This window comes from Berghia stephanieae, chromosome 5, assembly GCF_034508935.2.
Source record: "Berghia stephanieae isolate SIO BIC M18660-M18661 chromosome 5, UCSD_Bste_1.3, whole genome shotgun sequence".
Lineage (NCBI taxonomy): Eukaryota > Metazoa > Mollusca > Gastropoda > Nudibranchia > Aeolidiidae > Berghia > Berghia stephanieae.
In genome coordinates, this window is record NC_088364.1 from 30,571,037 (window position 1) to 30,592,876 (window position 21,840).

At 36.2% G+C, this 21,840-nt stretch overlaps 1 protein-coding gene across 2 annotated transcripts; it reads left to right on the plus strand.

Annotated features, from left to right (window-relative positions):
- Positions 1–9,308: 9,308 nt before the first annotated feature.
- LOC144972747 (alcohol dehydrogenase [acceptor]-like) lies at positions 9,309–17,784 on the plus strand. 2 transcript variants are annotated; one of them, XM_078914338.1, is made up of 3 exons: positions 9,309–9,509; positions 14,298–14,483; positions 15,168–17,784. In XM_078914338.1, the coding sequence occupies exons 2-3, from the start codon at positions 14,348–14,350 to the stop codon at positions 16,397–16,399; spliced, it is 1,368 nt and encodes a 455-aa protein (XP_078770464.1). In that variant the 5' UTR covers positions 9,309–9,509; positions 14,298–14,347; the 3' UTR covers positions 16,400–17,784. The 2 variants fall into 2 exon arrangements, with proteins under 2 accessions (XP_078770464.1, XP_078770466.1); XM_078914340.1 differs by having other exon boundaries at positions 9,327–9,509; positions 14,301–14,483; positions 15,168–16,572.
- The last annotated feature ends 4,056 nt before the right edge of the window (positions 17,785–21,840 follow it).

Below are 21,840 nucleotides of genomic sequence, written 5' to 3' on the forward strand. Positions count from 1 at the left end.
TTGGTACATCCTCTGTTGATTTTTCTGTGTGACCCAACATGAATTGTAAGCCACTATAGTCTCTGACCCGTGACGCAGCAACATACAGTTGTCCGTGTGTGAAAACAGGTTGTGGTAAGAAAATCAACTGCGAAAATAAACCTAAAGTAGCAGACGTGAGCAGAGTTCAAAGACGATCCTGGGGAGGCTTTCCGAAAGCTCCTACAAAGGGAAACGACTCAAATAATATTCCCTCAATTAACCCCAAGAGAAAATAAAACCTAGTACCTTTAACGAACCCCAATATTAATAGGAAAAACAAACACCCTAGTACCTTTGCTAAGACTAATGGCTAAGTAACATACACTGATCTAACTTACATGAAAGAAATTGGGTGTCTTGACCACTTTAATCCTGAGGTCAAATGAAAATCTGAAGCAGACGCGAACAGTATCAAGTATTCCATCATCATAATAATATGTCTATTTTTGATTTGTTAGGGCTAGAAGCTAGACAGATACAATGGGTACGATCTATATTACATTTCCATGTGCTCGAGGTCATGGTAACATTGCAAAGTGTGCTCAAAATGACCCACATAGTGAAAAGTATTCACATTTTAAGAATAACCAACGTTACAATTGGTCATTTTGCTCAGCATGATACATGGGTATGTTTACAACGTTCATAAACAAAGCAGAGTGTTTAGATACATTGAGAAAACTCCAATCGTTGTACAGCAAAAATTCATGTGATCGATGAATAGGTTGGACGAAAACATGAATATAGATCGCTCCAATTGACAGTTTGCCGATAACGATTAACTAAATATTTCCCAGGGCAAAAATTATCACATCGATGGCATAAAAATGACAGTAATATTAGCAGTAATATTAGTTGATGTTGTTAATCGGTGAAACCTATTTAACATTTCTGTAAATCCGAACACCTTAATGTGATCAAGTGAATAATGTCATTATAAATGCCACGATTTGCTGAAAAAAGTCAATCGTATAGCTCCTCACTCAGGAATTTCTGTATTGATGTTTATACTGGACAGATAGAGTTGAGGGAGTGGCCATAAGTTAAACCTGGGTGTTATCCACCCGAAACCATCACATTGAGAGCATCAAAGGGGCAATAATAATACTCGATGTCATAAATAGATGAAAACTGTTGAAAACTTAGTGTAAATCTGAAATCCTTAAAGTAATTAAGTGAATACAAATAAATAATAATGTTAAATGTAAGCTTCAATTTAATTACAAAACAGATCAAATAAACGTTTCGGGTTTCCCCTTTATCAACAAAACAGGATGAATGAAACACCATAGATGACTTCCTGCTGCTGTCACTAATGATTTATACATATACCGACATCCCTTATATATTATTTTTTTTGTTGTATTTATTTTCAATTCCATTGTATTTATTTTCCAACAACAGTCTACACGGTTTTATATTTCACTTTCTAAACTGCATTACACAGTTCCTCCCAGTCCCTCTTTTCACTTAATTAACTAGTAAAAAGCCCGCAATTTCGCGGGGAAAGAACTATTTTCATGCGATACTGTACTCACCATCATTTAATGAGGGCAGATTGGTAAACAACGTTGTCTGTGTAATTTGGTATATCTTCGGTTGATTTTTCTGTATGGCCCAATAATATATTTAATAATATATTCCCTCAACTAACCCCAAGAAAAAATTAAACCTAGTACCTTTAATTAACCCCAACAGGAAAAACAAACACCCTAGCACTTTAATAAGACTTATGACTAACCCTAATAGGAAAAAAAATCATCCGATCTCGAGCTAACCCTAATAGAAAAAATCATGACAAATTGAATAAATAAACGCCTGACAAAAGATCAAAGGTGAAAATACAAATTTAAAGAATACTGGGGATGTAGGAGCTTTCGGAATGTCCCCCTTTACTTAACTTATGGAAAAACAAACTTCCTAGCACCTTTAATAAGACTTATGACTAACCTCTCGAGCTAACCCTAATAGAAAAAAAAACAACTCTCGGACTGCTTTGCACTACCTTTTAATATTTAACAAATCAAAAATGGCGGCTGAAAATCAAAACAATGGTCAAATTAAGAAATTTTAAACTTTCACAAATCTATCAAGGTTTGTTCTAGAGTTTTTAAAATACTTCTAGATATAATGACAAATTGAATAAATAAATGCCTGACAAAATATCAACGGTGAAATACAAATTTAAAGAATACCTGGGATGTAGGAGCTTTCGGAATGTCTCCCCTTTACTCAACTTATGGAAAAACAAACATCCTAGCACCTTTACTAAGACTTATGACTAACCTTAATAGAAAAAGAAATATCCTCGATCTCGAGCTAACACAAATAGTAAAAAAAGAATCAAAATGGAGACTGAAATACCTTCATGTGATCAAGTGAATAATATCACTATGAATGCCACGATTTGCTGAAAAATGCCAACACCCACACACACATGTATACACCACACACAACACACACAAAAACACAAACACACACACACGCACACACACACACACACACACAAACATACACGCAATTAGAATATACATAATAACACTGATCACCGCTAAATCAACAACACAACGGAAGTAATAATAATACTTGATGTCATAAGTAGATGACGCAAATTGACAACTTTTTACAGTGTCAAAATTAGTTGATTTTGGGAGTCAAGTGTAGTCGTTGGTACATATTTTATGATATCTGTTTGACTCAACGAACTTTCAAACTGACTTTAAATTATAAAAGGAAATCAAGTTATCTGTTTATCTATCTGTAAAAAATACATTTCTAATTTTCAAATCTTTCAGTAGAGTTGTGCGCCGTATCGATTTTTTTATTGACTCAAATAAGCACAATGTTCTCCACAATGCTATATTTTTTTAAGAAAGGATTGCGCACCTTTTAGAAATATCTAGTATTCTATTTTAATTCGTGCTTCCTTACAAAGGAGCATACTAATTTCCTGCTAACCATTATCTCATTCATCTGTGATGTTTCATTCATCTTGTTTTGTTGATAAAGGGGAAACCCGAAACGTTCATTTGATCTGTTTTCGTAATTAAGTTGAAACTTACATTCGATTTCACATTATCATGTATTTCTTCGAGCTTCGAGCAGCAACATTTACAGTGAATACATTATTTCGAAGGCAACAATTTTCGTAGAAACGTCAAACTGACAACTTTTTACAGTGTCGAAGTTGGTTGTTTTTGAGAGTGTTAGTGTCGTCGGTATTCAGAAAAGTGAGTGGAGCAGGCACTAATGATGGTAACAACAAGATATGAAGTGAATCTGGCACTTTTCTATTCACTTCATATCTTGTTGTTACCATCATTAGTGCCTGCTCCACTCACTTTTCTGAATTAAAATTCACCCCATACACCGGAGCATACTCAATGTCTCAATCGTTTCTATGTTATATGTTTGTGTTGAGAATATTGGCTATTAAGCTTAACTGCTGGTCAAAATTATTCGCGATGGTGGTGTACGAACGAATCGGCGATCTCAAGAAGTGGGTGAGAGAGGGATCTAGTAATGACTTTGAGTTTGAAACGAATATTTTTATGTGTTCGTGGATAGCTCACACGGTAGAGCCACGCTCTCACCTGCCAGGCGGAGTTGTCGTACCAATAAGGTCGCAGGTTCAAACCCCACCACCGCCGCGAAAAAAATTTTTATTCTCTATTTTCTTCTGGCACTTTTCTATTCACTTCATATCTTAGTGTCGTCGGTACGTATTTTATGATATCTGTTTGACTCAACCAACTTTCAAACTGACTTTATAAATTATAATTATAAAAGGAAATCAAGTTATCTGTTTATCTATCTGTAACAAATACATTTCTAATTTTCAAATCTTTCAGTAGAGTTGTGCGCCGTATATTTTTTTTATTGACTCAAATAAGAACAATTTTCTCCACAAGGCTATATTTTCTTCAAGAAAGGATATATATAATATATATATATATATATATATATATATATATATATATATATATATATATATATTTATATATATATATATATATATATGGATAGATGGATATATAGATAAATAGATAGATAGATAGATAGATAGATAGATAGATAGATAGATAGATAGATAGATAGATAGATAGATAGATAGATAGATAGATAGATAGATAGATAGATGGATGGATGGATAGATGGATAGATAGACAGATAGGTGAATAGATAAATAGAATGATAGATAAATAGGATAAATAGATAGATTGACACACACACACACATACACACATCTATCTATTTATGAGTATATAGATAAATAGAGTGATAGATAGATAGAGGTATGGATTACAAGTACATAAGTAGATAGATAGAGAGATAGGGGTATGGAGTACGCGAGAGAAAGGTTGAGAGATAGAAAAAGGAAGAAAGAGAGAAAGAAAGAGAGAGAGAGAGAGAGAGAGAGAGAGAGAGAGAGAGAGAGAGAGAGAGAGAGAGAGAGAGATGTTATGTTAAAGAGCATGATGTGAGACTTGAGGTTTTAGTATTTTTGTTTTGTTTTTCTTCTGATAACATGTAAACATATTTTAAATCATTAACAAATCAATCAACCGAGTATTACATATTCATCAACACCGTTATCTTGATAGGCCATTGAACGAAAAAGAACCTCGCTGATAAACACTTCAAAATAATCAGCACTCTGAAATAACAAATAATTATTAGTGTACACCTTATGCAAGGTCAACATCTCATGCAATAAGAGATTTAGGCGCTTTACAAAAATAGATAAAAAAAATCATCTATCGTATAATATATACCATAGCTAATAGATTTAGACAGATACATATTCAATATTTAAAACCCTATCAAGATGCAAATTAAAATAAAAAGATCAAGCCAAGTAATCTTTTCAAAAGTATTATGTCTTTAGCCTGATTTTGAATGTGTGGGTTTATGGTCTTGTGGTAAAAAATCGGCATTTAGAAAAAAATTCTTTAAGTCCCGCTGCGGCGGTTAAAATTTGGATCCTTAGAAAATGTTATTTATTCACATTCTCTCACCACTGATATACTGATATGTAAATGTTTACCTGTTTGGTAAAAACCGTGTCTATGTCGAAAATAAAATGTTTCAATATCGCCTTATAAGCGTTATGTCCTATAATATGTTCGGTGTTGAGCATGTTTATTGGACTTTCAGTTATATAGAAGCCATGTCTTTTGTGATCGCCATCCTTGACCCTGATACACGAGAGAGTGAACCAAGCACCGGCTTTGATTTTTACTCCTAAATCTTGAAATGAAAATACTAGCAAACTAATCCGTGACCCACTTTCTCAATCTGGTGTCAAATTGTGGTGATTAAAACGCTAGTAGTAGTATCGTATGGCTACACCTCCAAATTAATTTCGTCAACCCAGCTTCGGAAGCCATCCTCCTCGCCCTATTAACTGTTTCATTGTCGATAAAAATTATTGATTTATATATTATATCTATCGTCTACTATTTCAACCTGGACCATATTTTCTTTATCCTTCTATTAAAGGACAATAGACATAATTACTGAAAGTCACTACACCTAAAATCCCATCTTCCTAGTCATTTGGACGCTAAATCCACTATTACTAAAAGGGGGCAGCGTGACTTAGCGGTACGGTCTTTGCTTCGAACCCGAAAGGTACCGAGTTCGATCACCCGTCGTTGCGCTGTGTGGCCTTGATCAAGTCTCCTCGCCCTAGCTCAATTTGCGGTGCTGCACTGCGACTGACGCCTGAGTTATTCCAGTCCTCGCTTAGAATAGACCATAGAGACTAATTTCACCTATGGTTTGAATAAAGGGAATTATATTTTTATTTTATTTTTATTTATTAGCCACCTGGTTCACCCAGGCATAATAGCGTTTTGAGTAGTTTGAACCCATATGATTTGATTGGCTAAAAACATCAAAGTGACAAATTAAGGTACATACCGACGTATACTTATTTGCAGGTCTGATAACCTAAATTGATATGGGCCCATTGTTGTAATCGATATACTCCCAAGCAAGCGCAAAATATTGTTCTTTACAACAATGTTGGTTGCAGTGTGGCTCAGCGGTACGGTCTTTGCTTCTTACACAAATGGTACCAAGTTCGATTACCTTCTGGACTGTGTGGTCTTGAGAAAGTCACACCGTCCTAGCTCAGTTTGCGGCGTTGCCCTACGGCTTACGCCTGGATTATTCCTTTACCTATGGGACGAATAAAGGGAATTTTGATTGAGATTTTTTTAAAAATCTTAAATGGAGCCCATAATGATGTCTGGATATAAGACCTGCTAATATATGCACCTAATAGCAGACACTTGCAACAGATACAAGAAGAAGAAGAAGAAGAAGAAGAAGAAGAAGAAGAAGAAGAAGAAGAAGAAGAAGAAGAAGAAGAAGAAGAAGAAGAAGAAGAAGAAAGAAGAAGAAGAAGAAGAAGAAGAAGAAGAAGAAGAAGAAGAAGAAGAAGAAGAAGAAGAAGAAGAAGAAGAGAAGAAGAAGAAAAGAAGAAGAAGAAGAAGAAGAGAAGAAGAAGAAAGAAGAAGAAGAAGAAGAAGAAGGAAGAAGAAGAAGAAGAAGAAGAAGAAGAAGAAGAAAGAGAAGAAGAAGAAGAAGAAGAAGAAGAAGAAGAGAAAAGAAGAAGAAGAGAGAAAGAAGAAAGAAGAAGAAGAAGAAGAGAAGAAAAGAAGAAGAAGAAGAAGAAAGAAGAAGAAGAAGAAGAAGAAGAAGAAGAAAAGAAGAAGAAGAAGGAAGAAGAAAGAAGAAGAAGAAGAAGAAGAAGAAGAAGAAAGAAGAAGAAGAAGAAGAAGAAAGAAGAGAAGAAGAAGAAGAGAAGAAGAAGAAGAAGAAGAAGAAGGAAGAAAGAAGAAGAAAGAAGAAGAAGAAGAAGAAGAAGAAGAAGAAGAAGAAGAGGAAGAAAGAAGAGAGAAGAAGAGAAGAAAGAAGAAGAAGAAGAAGAAGAAGAAGAAGAAGAAGAAGAAGAAGAAGAAGAAGAAGAAGAAGAGAAGAAGAAGAGAAGAAGAAGAAGAAGAAGAAGAAGAAGAAGAAAGAAGAAGAAGAAGAAGAAGGAAAGAAGAAGAAGAAGAAGAAGAAGAAGAAGAAGAAGAAGAAGAAGAAGAAAGAAGAAGAAGAAGAAGAAGAAGAAGAAGAAGAAAGAAGAAGAAGAAAGAAGAAGGAAGAAGAAGAAGAAGAAGAAGAGAGAAGGAAGAAGAAGAAGAAGAAGAAGAAAAAGAAGAAGAGAAGAAGAAGAAAAGAAGAGAAGAAGAAGAAAGAAGAAGAAGAAAGAAGAAGAAGAAAAGAAGAAGAAGAGAAGAAGAAGAAGAAGAAGAAGAAGAAGAAGAAGAAGAGAAGAAGAAGAAGAAGAAGAAGAAGAAGAAGAAGAGAAGAAGAAGAAAGAAGAAGAAGAAGAAGAAGAAGAAGAAGAAAGAAGAAGAAGAAGAAGAAGAAGAAGAAGAGAAGAAGAAGAAGAAGAAGAAGAAGAAGAAGAAGAAGAAGAAGATAAAGAAAATAATTGAATTGTGAGAGGCGGATGGCAACAGATATAAGGAGTTTGAGAGAGTAGTTGTGTTGCCTAATCTATTCTTTTAAATATTTCCATACAGGCAACTAACACAGAATGGGAGCGATCTATATTCATGTTTTCGTCCAACCTAGTCATCAATCACATGATTTGTTGCGATTGGACATTTCTCAATGCATCCAAACACGCTGCTTTGTTTATGAAAGTTGTAAACATACCCCCATGAGTCATGCTGAGCAAAATGACCCATTGTCGCGTTGGGTATTTCTTAAATTGTGAACACTTTTCACTATATGGGTCATTTTGAGCACACTTTGCAATGTGACCAATGACCTCGAGCAAATGGAAATGTAATAAAGATCGTGCCCAAGTTGAAATATTATAAAACTATTTTTACATATTGATATATACAAATAATTTGCAAGCCTTTAAAAAATTAGGGGTACTTCTATCACCCGTTGAATCAAATGATTATTAAGAATTTGCAAGGGCATAATGATCGGTCATTTGATTTTGAGAATCGCCATTGGCCGTGCTGTTGTCAGATTCATTTGCACGCACCTTCAGGTTTTATTAACGGACTGTTTATGGCTCAAACGAGTCGTCTCGATCTATGTTAATTTCAACATTACTAATGGGGGCGACCTATATTACCTTTCCATGTGCTCGAGGTCATTGGTCACATTGGAATACGTGCTCAGAATGACCCGCATAGTGAAAAGTGTTCACAGTTTGAGAAATATCCAACACACAATTGGTCATTACTCAGCTTGACACGTGGGTATGTTTACAATTTTCATAAACACAGCAGCGTGTTTACATTTATTGAGAAATTACCAATCGTTGGACAGCAACATATCATATGATCGATGACTAGGTTGGACGGAAACATGAATATAGGTTGCTCCCATCACTGTAGACGAATAGAATAATAGAATAGATGAGTACACACTCCTTACAGCCATCATTTCCCAGCAAAAGATTTGAGCTCTCCACCAGTTTATTAAATTAATGGGAAAACTCGGATAACCAGAAAGATCTTTCCCGTCTTTGCGTTTTCTAAAAAGCAATCTTTTCATGTGCTTTATCTGATAAGACACGGCCCTTACAAAGAAATTTGAAGACAAACATCATATCCATATCTCACCCTTTGCTGCAATGTCATCGAAAACGTATGTGTTTTGATCTGACAAAAGGTGTGGATGTCGCAGAGACCGTTTTCGAGATGTATTAATGTTTTTAAAAAAAGTTAAAACTAGTATAAAAAGAAGAATTTGGTCAAATGAAATAGCTTCAACTTTGTCTCTAAATAAAAATGTTTTGACAATTTTAACTAAATTTTACTTGAGGAGAATTGCATTTGTATAAACTTCAGAGATCCCAAATTGTTCAAATTGATATCCACCATATGCGACGTTTTATCAGACCACTATAACAATTTGATTTTTCAGTAACACCGACGTCAGCAAGATTTCTCAAGCGAGACAAACATGGTATTGAAGAAGTCATAATTGCTTCGTTATTTTTTGTCTAGATATTTTAACATGACAGTCCATGTCTACCTGCCAATGTATGACACACAGTGTCCGAATTAATTTGATTACGAAAAGTGTGTCTATAGATATAACGAAATTGACGTCACTCAGATCTTTGTTATTATTTTTAGCCAGCCATTTTTATGAGTAGTTTTCGCTAAATTGTATTAATCCGATTATAGAGTCTAAGGTCACACAAATGAAGGAATTTATTTTGATTCAAATTTTATACGTTGAGATTAAAATCCATGTTTCAATAGCATGATTACCTCTCAATGATAGCGTTTTCAGACGACTGGTCAAATATTAGATTTAACCCGATCTCAGACCTGGCAATTGTCACAGAACTGAATCTAAATATGCCATACACTTATTTCTCTTCTCATTTCAAGACTGGATTAAAACAAATCTGATTTCGAGCATTGACACAGTGAAGCACATTTCCTTTGGAGGTAAAGCATTATTTTGTATTGAGCATTATTTTTAGACTCTTTGCGCCAACATCACACTAACTCTCTATATCTATCCATATATCTATCTATCTATCTATCTATCTATCTATCTATCTTATCTATCTATCTATCTCTCTCTCTCTCTTTATCTCTCCAACTCTCTCTCTCTCTCTCTCTCTCTCACTCTCCCTCTCTTTATCTCTCTCTTTATTTCTCTCTATCCTTCTATCTTTCTTTCTTTCTCTTGCAGCAAACAGTTCTCAACGACTTGATCTAATCCACCAAGCAATATGTAAGTGATTGCAATTGATTTGTGTGATGTTTACAGCTATTTGTACATGTTTTGCTATCCACAGCGAGTGAATATTTGACTGGACCATAGCCGGCTTGAATTCATGCCGATTAGACGATCATTGTGAGGCTATGTTGTCTCGTGGTATGGCAATCGCTTTCGGATTGGAAGGTCCTGGGTTCGAGCCTCGCTCGGCGCATAGTTGAGTCCTTGAAAAGACTGTACTCACATTCTCTCACCGTACTCGGGTGTAAAATGAGTACCTGGTCGATAACAGAATTGCTCTGTCCGAAAAATTGTAATATCGCCTAACAGGCGTTGTCCGCCCTACATGTTGCTGTTGGCCAGGGACCATTTAAAGCGCTGTGAGCACATTAGTGGATATTGCGGCTATAGAAAAGCTCATTTCTAAAGCTCGTTATACGAAATCTCAGATGGTCTAGGCATTTTTGAGAAATTACGTTCACTAGCTATTGAGCGTCACTTGGCCAGTAACTCAACATTGTCATCGAATATAACCAGACACAAAACTGTGTGTACTTAAACGTATGATAGTATCCTTGGCTAAGAGTGATAACTTCATCAGAGTTATAAACGGACCAACACACAAAACTGTTGTATCCATGAACGTTTATAGTCAGGTTGATACAGTTCAGAGCATTACTATAAAGCGGGTGAAAAAAAAAAAAACAAAAAACAACAAAGGCCTCAGTGACGTCATCTTTGAACTATTTATAGTCTGGTTGATACAGTTTAGTGAGAATTCCTCACAAATATGGATTGCAAGAAAAAAAAAACAATAACAAGGACCTGAGTGACGTCAACTTCGTTCTATCTATAGACTGGACTCGTGGACAGCTTTGGTCAATGCTTTCATTCTGGATTGGTTGGCCTTCCAGATTTTGAGCATTTAATTGATGCTATGCTTTTAAGTAAAATACTAACAATATCCGACAGCCGGATCTAACGTACCGACACACACAACTTGAACGTTTATAGTCTGACTGATATAATTTAGTGAGAACTAAGCGTTAAAATGGCTGTCTAATTACAACAACAAAGAGCTCATTTCTTTCCTCCAATAGATATTTCGAAGTTGACGTCACTCAGGTCTTGAATATTGTTTTTTGCCATCCGCGTTTATGAGTAATTCTCACTAAACTGTATTATCCAGACTATAACCGATCATGGTTACACACAGTTTTGTGTTTTGGCCAGTTATACTTCCGGATGGCAATGTTGTGAACATCTTAGCCAAGTGCATACAATGTCTCGAGACAATGATAAGTTGAATGAAAAGCATGTACTTTTTAAAATAGCTGTGAATAAATTTCATCACCTGAAAGGCCGCTTATTTCGACGAGGTGACAGGTATTTGGGATAACTCATTGCTATCTGCAGCACATATCTAGAAGCCGAATCATCAATGAGCATCACTATTTGTGAGTTCTAATTAGAATATTTTGACACACTGATAAGAATGGGAGCGATCTGTATTCATATTTTCGTCAATATCACGTGATTTGTTGCTGTCCAACGATTGGACATTTCTGAACAAATGTAAACACGCTGCTTTGTTTATGAAAGTTGTAAACATACCCATGTGTCAAGCTGAACACCATGACCAATCGTAATGTTAGATAGTTCAAAATCTGTGAACACTTTTCACTATATAGGTCACTTTGAGCACATGTTGCAATGAAACTAATGACCTCGAGCACATGGAAATGTAATATCGATCGTCCCCATTGCATCGCGACACCTTAAGAATTTTTTTCAATCGCTTATGTGTTAAAATTGTGAGTGATGTTCAGAATCTGTGGACTGCGCGATTTGCTTCGGGTGATTGGCAAGTACTTGAGGTGACTATGGGATAGCTGTTACTGGATCACATACTGTTTGAGTGTGTTCTTGTTTCTGTTCCACAAATTTTCGATGCCGTGTGTATTCATTTGTGTTCATTTAACATGATCCTTGTTAATTTGTAAAGTACCAATATTCGGGAGTTTCAAACATATAATATATTATTTTTTAATTATTACAAGTGTATTCTTCTGGATTTGATGTGAGTTAACTATCAATAAGAGATATTCATTGTGTCATTTGGCAATCAAAATGTAGTTTAAGTAAGAGTAAGCTACCAGAAGGTTTCAAGTGCTGACAGATTGTATTCAACAGCAGCAATACACAAGAGTAGTAATTGGGTTTATTATTTTAATAGGAATAACAGTAGATGCAGTTTTCGGCTAGCATTCCACATGTTCCTGGCACTAGCTTAGCTTAATGTTGTTGTTTTTTAAAACCATTGTTCTTTTGTCAAGCTGTTTATTTATTCAATTTGTGGAAGGCTTCCCCTGTTTATAGTTAAGTGGCCTTTGATTTGTGGAGGTTCGAGTCCCGCTGTTGGTATCGTAAAGCGTAGTTGATGGAAACAACAACAAAAAAAAAAAACGAAAAGAAAAAAAATCCTCCGTCGCGCTTTGTTGTCTTAAGCAAGTCATCAATGGTGATTTTGTTTTGCTTTTTAACAATTATAATTCTTAAAAGCTATATAGAAGGTCAAGTCAGCCAATGGACATGATCTATATTACTTTGCTTTTACGAGAGTTATTCCCTTAAAACAAAACAAAAACGAAAATAAAAAAAATCCCCCGTTGCGCTTTGTAGTCATGAGCAAGTCATCTGGTTTACGTTGCTCGCTGCAACGAGGTTAACGCCTGGTATATTCATTTTCTCAAATGAATATTTCATCCTAGGCATATATGGTGACTTTGTTTTGTTTTTTAACAATTATAATTCTTAAAAGTTATATAGAAGGTCAAGTCAGCCATTGGGCATGATCTATATTACATTTCCATGTGCTCGAGGTCATTGGTCACATTGGAATATGTGCTCAAAGTGACCCACATAGTGAAAAGTGTTCAGTTTTTGGAAGATCTAACGTCACGATATGTCATTTTGTTCAACTTGACACATGGGTATGCTTACAACTTTCATAAACAAAGTATTGTGTTTACATTTCTGAAGAAATATCCAATCGTTGGACAGAAACAAATCATGTGATTGATGACTTTTTTGGACGAAAACATGAATATAGATCGCTCCAATTGATCGCTCTGTGTAAAAAGATCCAATAAGAGATCAAAGTCAGAAGCTTGTGCATTAACTTATAGTGTGCGCTTAGCTAAGAAATTCACAACATTGCCACCCGGAAGTATAAAGGACCAACACAAAAAACTATGTGTCACCTTAAACGTTTAAAGTCTGTATAATACAGTTTAGTGAGAATTACTCATAAACGCGGATGTAAAAAAAAATATAAAGACATTAATAAAGACCCGAGTGACGTCAACTTCGTTCTATCAATAGAAACATGAAATAAACAAAACCGTTGCTTTTTATGGCACAGTATCCACTTAAATTGAAATCAAAATTGTGTTCAAACAAGGGAGTCCGAGCCAACAACAAGAAGTAACAAATAGCTCGAGACAAAACATGTGTACGGCTCAGATATCTAATCTTTTAGTTTCGAGACAGAAAACGTTTGTTACCTGCTATTTATCATAATTTCACACATAAACACAATGGTGAGAAAATACGAGTAAAGAGCCCTTGCATCGACTCAATTTTGTGCCGCTTACAGCGGCTCTCGAATCCACCGAGAGCTCCAGGTCAGAAGTAAAGTGGGGTAGAGTGGCTCAGCGGTACTGAGTTCAAATGCCAGCTCCGCTGTGTAGCCTTGAGCAAGTCACTTCGCCCTAGCTCAGTTGATGACGCTGCATTGCGACTGACGCCTTTCTTATTCCAGTCTTCCCTTGGAATAGACCCTAAAGACAAATTTGATTAATGGGATTTATGAAGGATTTTTAAAATATATACTACTCCTATATCCTAAAGTAGTCGCACTTCAACTCCATCCTCTTGATCTAATAGTGCTTGTTCCATTTTTGACTTACTATGCTGTAAATACGCTGCGGCGTCATGTGGCGTCTTGTAGCCGAGTGGTAAAACGAGTAAAAATCATTATTTCGAGAGTGGCACGGTGTCTTGTCTTACAAGAAATTAAGCGATGTTGAGCACAGTAGATTGTAAGGAGGGGGGGGGGGGTGATAATGAAAGCTAAACTCTGCAGTGAGCTCTATATCCCATGTTACACCAATCCACTCAAGTGTAAAAAGAACCTAGCTATTTATCTGCAGAGACATTCTTAATTTTTTTTTAAAAGCTTAATAGTGACTTTTTGTCCCATGTGAGACATAACAGTTGGTTTGAGGGATGGATCAAGCATTATAAAACGTTTCTAGCATGATGAAACTTTGGAAATGAGCTGTTTGGATTCTATTATTTATTTATTTATTTATCTATTTATTTATTTATTTATCTATTTATTTATTTTAATTATAGAAAAATGTTGTAAATAGTGTAGCTACTGGTATAGTCTCAGTTCTGTAGATTGCCTATCACTAGTTTTAAACATCATCATGTCTTTGTTCCAGAAGATTTCACAAAGCACCAAGAGAGAGGGGAACCACCATTGATCATCACCATGTCTAAACGGTGGATTCTGGGCAGCGTCGTCTTGGTGCCCTTACTCAGTTACCTTGCATTTCAATTCGCCTCTCAAAATTTTCGCCAATTTCCATTGAAAGCTGAGCCGAATGGTACATATGACTACATTATAGGTAAGGCTTCCATTAGGAGGGAATAGAATACAGTTTAACAAGAGCAAGACTTTGAAATCAAATCTTTTACGTCGAAAAACAGTTCTTGATATTGGTCAAAGAAAGATTTGAGCCCAAATGTTTCATTTAACGCAATTTTGTGTGCTTCTGTAATTTTTTGAAAGCTGAAGAGATGTATTCCAGTAGATTTAAGTTAGAAAAAATAGCGTTTTTATTTTTGAGATGTTTAAAGCACCACATTGGTATGGAATTCCATTCGTGGATTTTCCTGGTAATTTGTATGCTTTATTTACTTGACCTAAATGACCACTGTTTAAATATTGCATGTCTCAAGATTACTTGAACAGCCGTGATTGACTTAGTGTATATTCATTGATATATGTATCTGTCTTGACCTAGATGCAATTAAAAAATCAATTATTTTCGTTATCAGCAATATCAGTAGAATTATTGCAAAGTCGATATCTAATTTAAAATCTAGACATTTACATACTAGTTCTTTTTTCTTTAAACCAAAAGTAACGACCTGACAGTCATAACATATCAAGAAAGAAAAATCGCGATAGTGTGGACTTATATATTAAAAAGTGTAGTTGAATTTGTCCAAATGTCATTAATGTAGAATAAATTGATTTACTTATTGGGTCGAATAATCGGTATTTTGTTTCAAATATTCATTTTCAGTCGGAGCAGGGTCTGCTGGATCAGTGTTAGCCAATCGGCTCTCGGAAGATAATGACGTCAGAGTTCTTTTAATAGAAGCAGGCGCAGATGACAGAGGTAATCGATTATCACTAACCCCATCTATGGCCCCCCAGATTTGGCTAACTGAATCAGCATGGCAACGAAAAACAGAGCAAAAGGTCGGCATTATGGATGGAATCGAAGATAATCGTTCTTTTTGGCCAAGTGGACGGCTTCTTGGAGGCTCTAGTTCAATAAATATGATGCTTTACATAAGGGGATCACGTCATGATTATGACAAATGGGCGAATTACACAGGAGATCAAACATGGAACTATCAACACGTCCTGTCATACTTTAAAAAGAGTGAGCGTGTTGTAGAAAAGACCCTGGGTAATTCACCTTACCATGGTACATCAGGACTGATGCCTGTCACAATGTATAAAAACAGCTCTTCTATGTTGATAGTTGGCAAAATAATAGATGCCTTTCGAGAACTTAAGTATCAATTAAATCCGGATTACAATGGAGAACGTATGGACGGCATATCGTATAGTCAGATGAACATATTAAACGGAGAACGTTTCAGTGGATCGAGATCTTTTATACATTCTGCGTTGGGCAGGGAAAATCTAGATGTGGTTGTCAATGCTCATGTTACTAAGATCCTCATTAAAAACAACTTGGCGGAGGGCATTATTGCAATAAAAAACGGTAAAAAGTATTCAGTGAAATCACGCAAAGAGGTTATTTTATCGGTCGGTTCTGTGGCTTCACCTCAGCTTCTTATGCTTTCTGGAATCGGACCCAGAGATCATCTTAATAAAATGGACATCCCCGTGGTCAAAGATCTTCCAGTGGGTCAAAATCTTCAAGATCACGTTATGACTCCTGTCACCTTTTCCATAAACGAATCGATTTCGCAACCTTTGAAGATTAAACCAAGTTTATTTGATTATATCAAATATGTAATTCCATCTCGCTTTGAATATTTGTTCTTTGGTACTGGATTGATGGGTCAAAATGGTTGCCCACTTCTAGCGTTTCATCACACTTTCACAGAAGAGTTTGAGAGAAGGACCAGATCTCCAATTTATGATAGCACCATCAATGTTTCCCAATTATTTTATGCACTTCTTCAGGATCAAGGAGACAATAAAAGAAGAATTAGTATTAGATGGAAATTCTTCCGGTCACGGTTGGACTTGCTATGCTGCACTTCTCCGGCCTAAAAGTAGAGGCAGTGTCAGTCTGCGTAGCCCTGACCCCATGATCTCTCCAGTGATTCAACCCAACTACTTTAATCATCCTGATGACCTTGAACTTTTAGTAAAAGGCGCAGAGGAATGTGTTAAAAGTTGTGAGACCAAGACAATGAAACGTATTAAATCAAAACTGATTGACACCAAACTCCTAATTTCACACATGATTGTCGACAACGCATACATGAAACGTATTCGAACCATTGTTTGACAACATCCTACTGTGGGTACGTGCAAAATGGGACCAATCGATGACCAGTCGACCGTTGTGGATTCGCAGTTAAGGGTTAAGGGCGTGAAGGGTCTAAGAGTGGTGGACGCATCCATTATGCCTTTCTTAGTTTCCGGCAACACTCATGCGCCAACAGCTATGATCGCTGAGAAAGCAGCGGATATGATTAAGGGAAGGACGCCATTACCGCCTATTCAAATTAAATAATAACTTATATTGACTAATATGGGACCATTTGGTTCAGTTAGGTTTTGTGTCAGGAAGAATATGATGAAAACATTTGAATTGAAAGGCAAAAATGACCAAAATTACGAAATATTATTTGTTTTCTCCAATACCCCTTTATACCCGATCTTACTGTATTAAGATGACGACAAAATCATTTGTTATAGTAGTAAACCTGGCATTCTGAATGACGCTTGTTGAGAAATGTATGATTCAGCCACAGGGTTTTTAAAACTTCGATGATTAGAGCTGCTCTATCCATCCGTGTTGTTAATTGTTTCCATTGGTCACGATCCTGGGCTAGAGTTTTGAGGCTGTCCAGGTCTTGTTGCGACTTTAGTACGGAGGGCACTGCAGTATGTATTTGTTCTTCAGAGATTAATTCGGCCTCATCTGAAACCAGAAATTTCTTCTGATTCAAAGATTATGTCTGCATCATCTGCGTAGATTTCAATTCACGTGTGATTTTCTTTCTTGGTGGTAATTTTGGTTTAAGTTCTTTCATGGTTGATTCGAGCTATATCGTGACTAGAATTGGACTCAAACTGTCTCCTTAAGGGGATCCAATTGAGGTTTATATTGTTAATTCTTTGCCGGATTCAAATTGTAATGTTGTATTTGATAACATGTTTCTTATGATCTTCAAGTGATCTTTGTCCAAGAATGCTGGGGTGGGTTCCTGGCCTCCCATAGTCGGCAGGGTTGCACGTACTGAGTCTTCTATCCCTTTATATCTGCTTTCCAATTTGCTTTCTGTCTTTTTATTGGAATGAGGTTACTTGCTTTTGTCCTGGTTCTGGCTGGCGTCCTTGGCTATAGCCCTATATCTGTTTTCCATCTTGCTTTCTCTCTTTGTCTTGGAATGAGATTAGGGAGCGTTCACATATTACGTCATCAAAAATTTGCCCTTTTTAGACCCCCCCCTCCCCCAAGTCATCACTTGTCATCATTGACCTGACCCCCCCCCCTCCCCCAACAGATGATGACGTCATCTAATTTAATTAAAACTGAAAGATAACTTTAATTTCACAATATTTATTATTCATTTTTCAAACCATAAACATTGATTATCAACGTTTGATAAAACACATTCAGACATTTTATTAATTTCAGAAACTGTTGATAATTTATGTTTTACGATACAATGGGGACATAAAATTTAAATTTGCAAAGATAAAATCTAACAAACATTATTTAGATTAGGCTACTTGGTGCAGGTGCTATTAAAAAAATTTCAGAAAGTGTAATTTAAAATAGTATAGGAGGCAAATTATTTTATAGCATATTAGTCTTTTAGTGGAATGAATTTCTGTTTCAATTTCCAAACATAAAATTAATTGATTCAAAAATGTTTCTGCCTTGGACCTCTGGCAATGTGCTATAAATAGTATCATCAATTTCATCTTCATCGTCATCACTTTCTCCCATTTGCTGTTCTTCTTGTATGCCGCATTTTCGTGAATGGTCTTTCATTGCTGTGATCGAGGAGTGATACAATGAACGTTTAGGGAAAGTTCGCTCTTGCATTTAATAAAATAGGCCTAATTTGCCTATGTTTTGATGACATCATCTTGGGTCTGACCCCCCCCCCCTCCCCCATGTCAACACATGTCAACATTTGGTAGACCCCCCCCCCCTAGCTGATGACGTAATATGTGAACGCTCCCTTACTTGGTTTTGTCTTTTCCCTATTCTGGGGCCTTAGCTGAGAGGGAAACAGTCAAATGTATCGTTTTAGTTTTTGGGAGATGATATTTTTTTCCCTTGTAAATTATTATCACTCTGTTACGCATTGCTATATGTGTTGTTTTGAATGTATGATGTAAGCATTTGAGTGTGTTCCTCCTAAATAGGACTCTGTGCTGGTGTCTGGATGAGACTTCTAGGTAATCTCAAATTAAGTATATTCATGTTTGGCTATTGGAATCTACATGTTTCCTATTTGAACCATTCCCATTGTCTCACTTTTTCTTGTGTGCATTCCATTGTAAATCTGACTATCCCAATTCCTCCTTTTTACAGATATGACCTAAATGTGTTGCAAGCGCCGTTAAACCCTTAAAAACTAACAGAAGTAAACGTTTTCTGCCGGAATTGATTTAATGTACAGTACATTTACTAGGTGGGTTTTTAGTCCTCTCATAGTGGACAGAGAGGTTATTTGCTGTCTTCCGCCGCCTTTTTACTGGTTTCCCACTTGCTTCCTGTCTTAGTCTTGGAACGAGATACTTGATTTTGTCATATGGACTGGCCGAAATCCTTAGCCGAGAGGGAAACAGTTGAAAATTGTATAGTTGTTATAGTTTTTGGAGATGAAATTTTTATCATTATATATCATTTCTCTCCCAAGTTGTTATAATAATTTTATTTTGAACACATGATGTGTAAATAATTGTGTATACTGTGCTTGTGTATAGATTAGACATTGAGGTGATCTCAAACTAAGTAGGTACACTGATATCATGCTCTTGGAATCTACATCTGTTCGTTATTTGGACTCTTCCCTTTTGACTTAATTTTTCTCATACCCTTTTAATTGTAGATCACTGAGGTACAAGCTGTGTCTTCTATACCCCCATACCCGTTTTCCAATTGCTTCCTGTCATTGTCTTGGAATGCGATTACTTAGTTTTGTCGTGACCCTGGCCGGAGTTCCTTGGATGGGAGGGAAACAGGCGAATGCATAGTTATAGTTTTGGGAGCAGATATTTTTTTCTTTGTAAATCATCTCTCTGTTATGCATTTCATTATGTTTAGTTTACATATTTTATTATATGATTTGTAAACATTTGAGTGTATTCCTCTTAGTTGGGACCTGTGCTTGTGTCTGGATGAGACTATTAGGTGATCTCAAACTAAGTACTTTGATAGATCTTGGAATCTACACCTGTTCCCTATTTGATCCAATTCCCCTTTGCCTCACCTTTTGTTTTGTGCTTTAATTGTAATTCTAGAACTTTTTACTACCCATTTTCTTCCTTTTTACTGGCGCTGACATGACCTTGATGTGTTGCAAGCGCCGTAAAACCCTTAAAAACTTAAACTTAATTGTAGATCTAGACTTTTTTAACTATCCAATTACTATCCAATTACAATGTAGCTGAATTGACCCAAATTTGTCTCAGACGCTATAAAGTCCTTAAAACAAAAACATTTACGTTTCTTACAGTATTTCAATCGATTCTAAGGATCAGTCGATGGTTTTCGTATAAATATGACAATAATAGGTTAATTAACCTGATTAGCCGTGCCAATGATAAGGCTACTGCATGTCATAGTTTTTAACGACTCATAGTTTTCGAAAATATTTCTTGGCTTATAATGCAACTTTCTATTGACTCGGAACACACACCAAAAATACAACATAGTCATTGTAGAATTGTGTGTGGCAGACCACGAAAGTTATAAAAAACAGCAAGGAATTAGTAAATTTCACGACAGTCAGCATAGGGTGGGATCTTTTTGACCCCCCAATTTCGGCGGAAAGGTCACTATTTTACGGCGCTTGCGATACATTTAGCTCATTTAACGCCGATAAAAAGGAAGAAAAGTTGCAGATCTGAAGCTAAAAGCAGGAACGAAAAAAAGTAAGACAAAGAGGACAAATTCAAATAGGATACAATGGATTGCACGGCAATCTGATCAATGCACCTATCTTGATATTCCCAACCCTAGAATGATCCCGCTAATTGGAATACTTTCGTGTTTAGAAAGTCAAATATATTCTAACTATAGTATTACACAATAAAGAGATGGTTTTCAAGAGAAAAAAAACATCTCTCAAATAAAGGAACTATACACAACTGCCTCCCTCTCAGCCAGTGAACCCTACCACTATTAGGGAAAACAAGCAATTAACCCAGAACAAAGACAAGAGCAACCTGGATAAAAGGATATAAAAATGTAATTTTCAAAGTCAGCGCCAACCTTATTCTGTTTATAGTCTTTTTAGTCTTATATGTCTCATGCAATGTGTTATTTCAACTACGGTTGTGTCGTGGGGTCGTTTTACTTTCTCTGATAACACTTTTGAAGTGTTTTTTTTATCCCTATTTATATTATTATTTCCCTGGGCAGAGCCCTTTGACTTCCCAGGGTGGACAGGTGGTCACGCTGTGTCTTCTATCCCCTTATTTCTGTTCTCCGAGTTGAGTTGCTTTCTATCTTTGTCTTGGAATGGGATTACTTAGTTTTGTCCCAGCCCTGACTGGAGTCCTTGACTAGGAAAGAAACGGTCAATTGTATAGTTATGGTTTTGGGAGATTATATTTTTTCCTTGTAAATCATCTCCCTGTTATGTATTGTTAGCTATGTATTCTGTAAACATTTGAGCGTGTTCCTCTTAGTGGGATCTTAGTGCTGGTGTCTAGATGAGACTTTAAGGTGATCTCAAAGTACATTGATGGTATGCTCTTAGAAGCCCTATTAGAACCAATTCCCCTTTGTCTTACTTTTTGTGTCCTTTGGTTGTAAATCTAAAATATTTTGACTATTCCATTTTCTTCTTTTTACTGGCATTGATATAGCCTAAACATGTCGCAAGCGCCGTAAAACCCTTAAAGACAAAACAAACAAAACCTATCTTTTGTTTTCCTTTTCGAGGTTCTGGGTGTGGTTCCTGACCTCTCATAGTGGGCAGGGAGGTACATACTGTCTTCTATCCCCCCTATATCTGTTTTCCAACTTGTTTTCTGCCTTTGTCTTGGAATGAGATTACCTGGTTTTGTCCTGGCCCTGGCCAGAAACCCTGGCTGGGAGGGAAACAGACATATGTATGGTTAGTTTTGGGAGATGATATTTTTTTCATTGTAAATCATCTCTCTGTTGTGCACTGTATTTTATTTTCCTTTTATATATGTATGATTTGGAAACAATTGTGTTCCTGTTGGCGGGGACCTGTGCTTGTGTCTGGATGAGACATTTAGTGATCTCAAACTAAGTACACTGATAGTGT

Coding starts and splice junctions, on each gene's coding strand:
- LOC144972747 (XM_078914338.1), top strand. CDS start 14,348: ATGTCTAAACGGTGGATTCTGGGCAGCGTCGTCTTGGTGCCCTTACTC. Junction 14,484..15,167: donor TACATATGACTACATTATAG/GTAAGGCTTCCA, acceptor ATTCATTTTCAG/TCGGAGCAGGGTCTGCTGGA.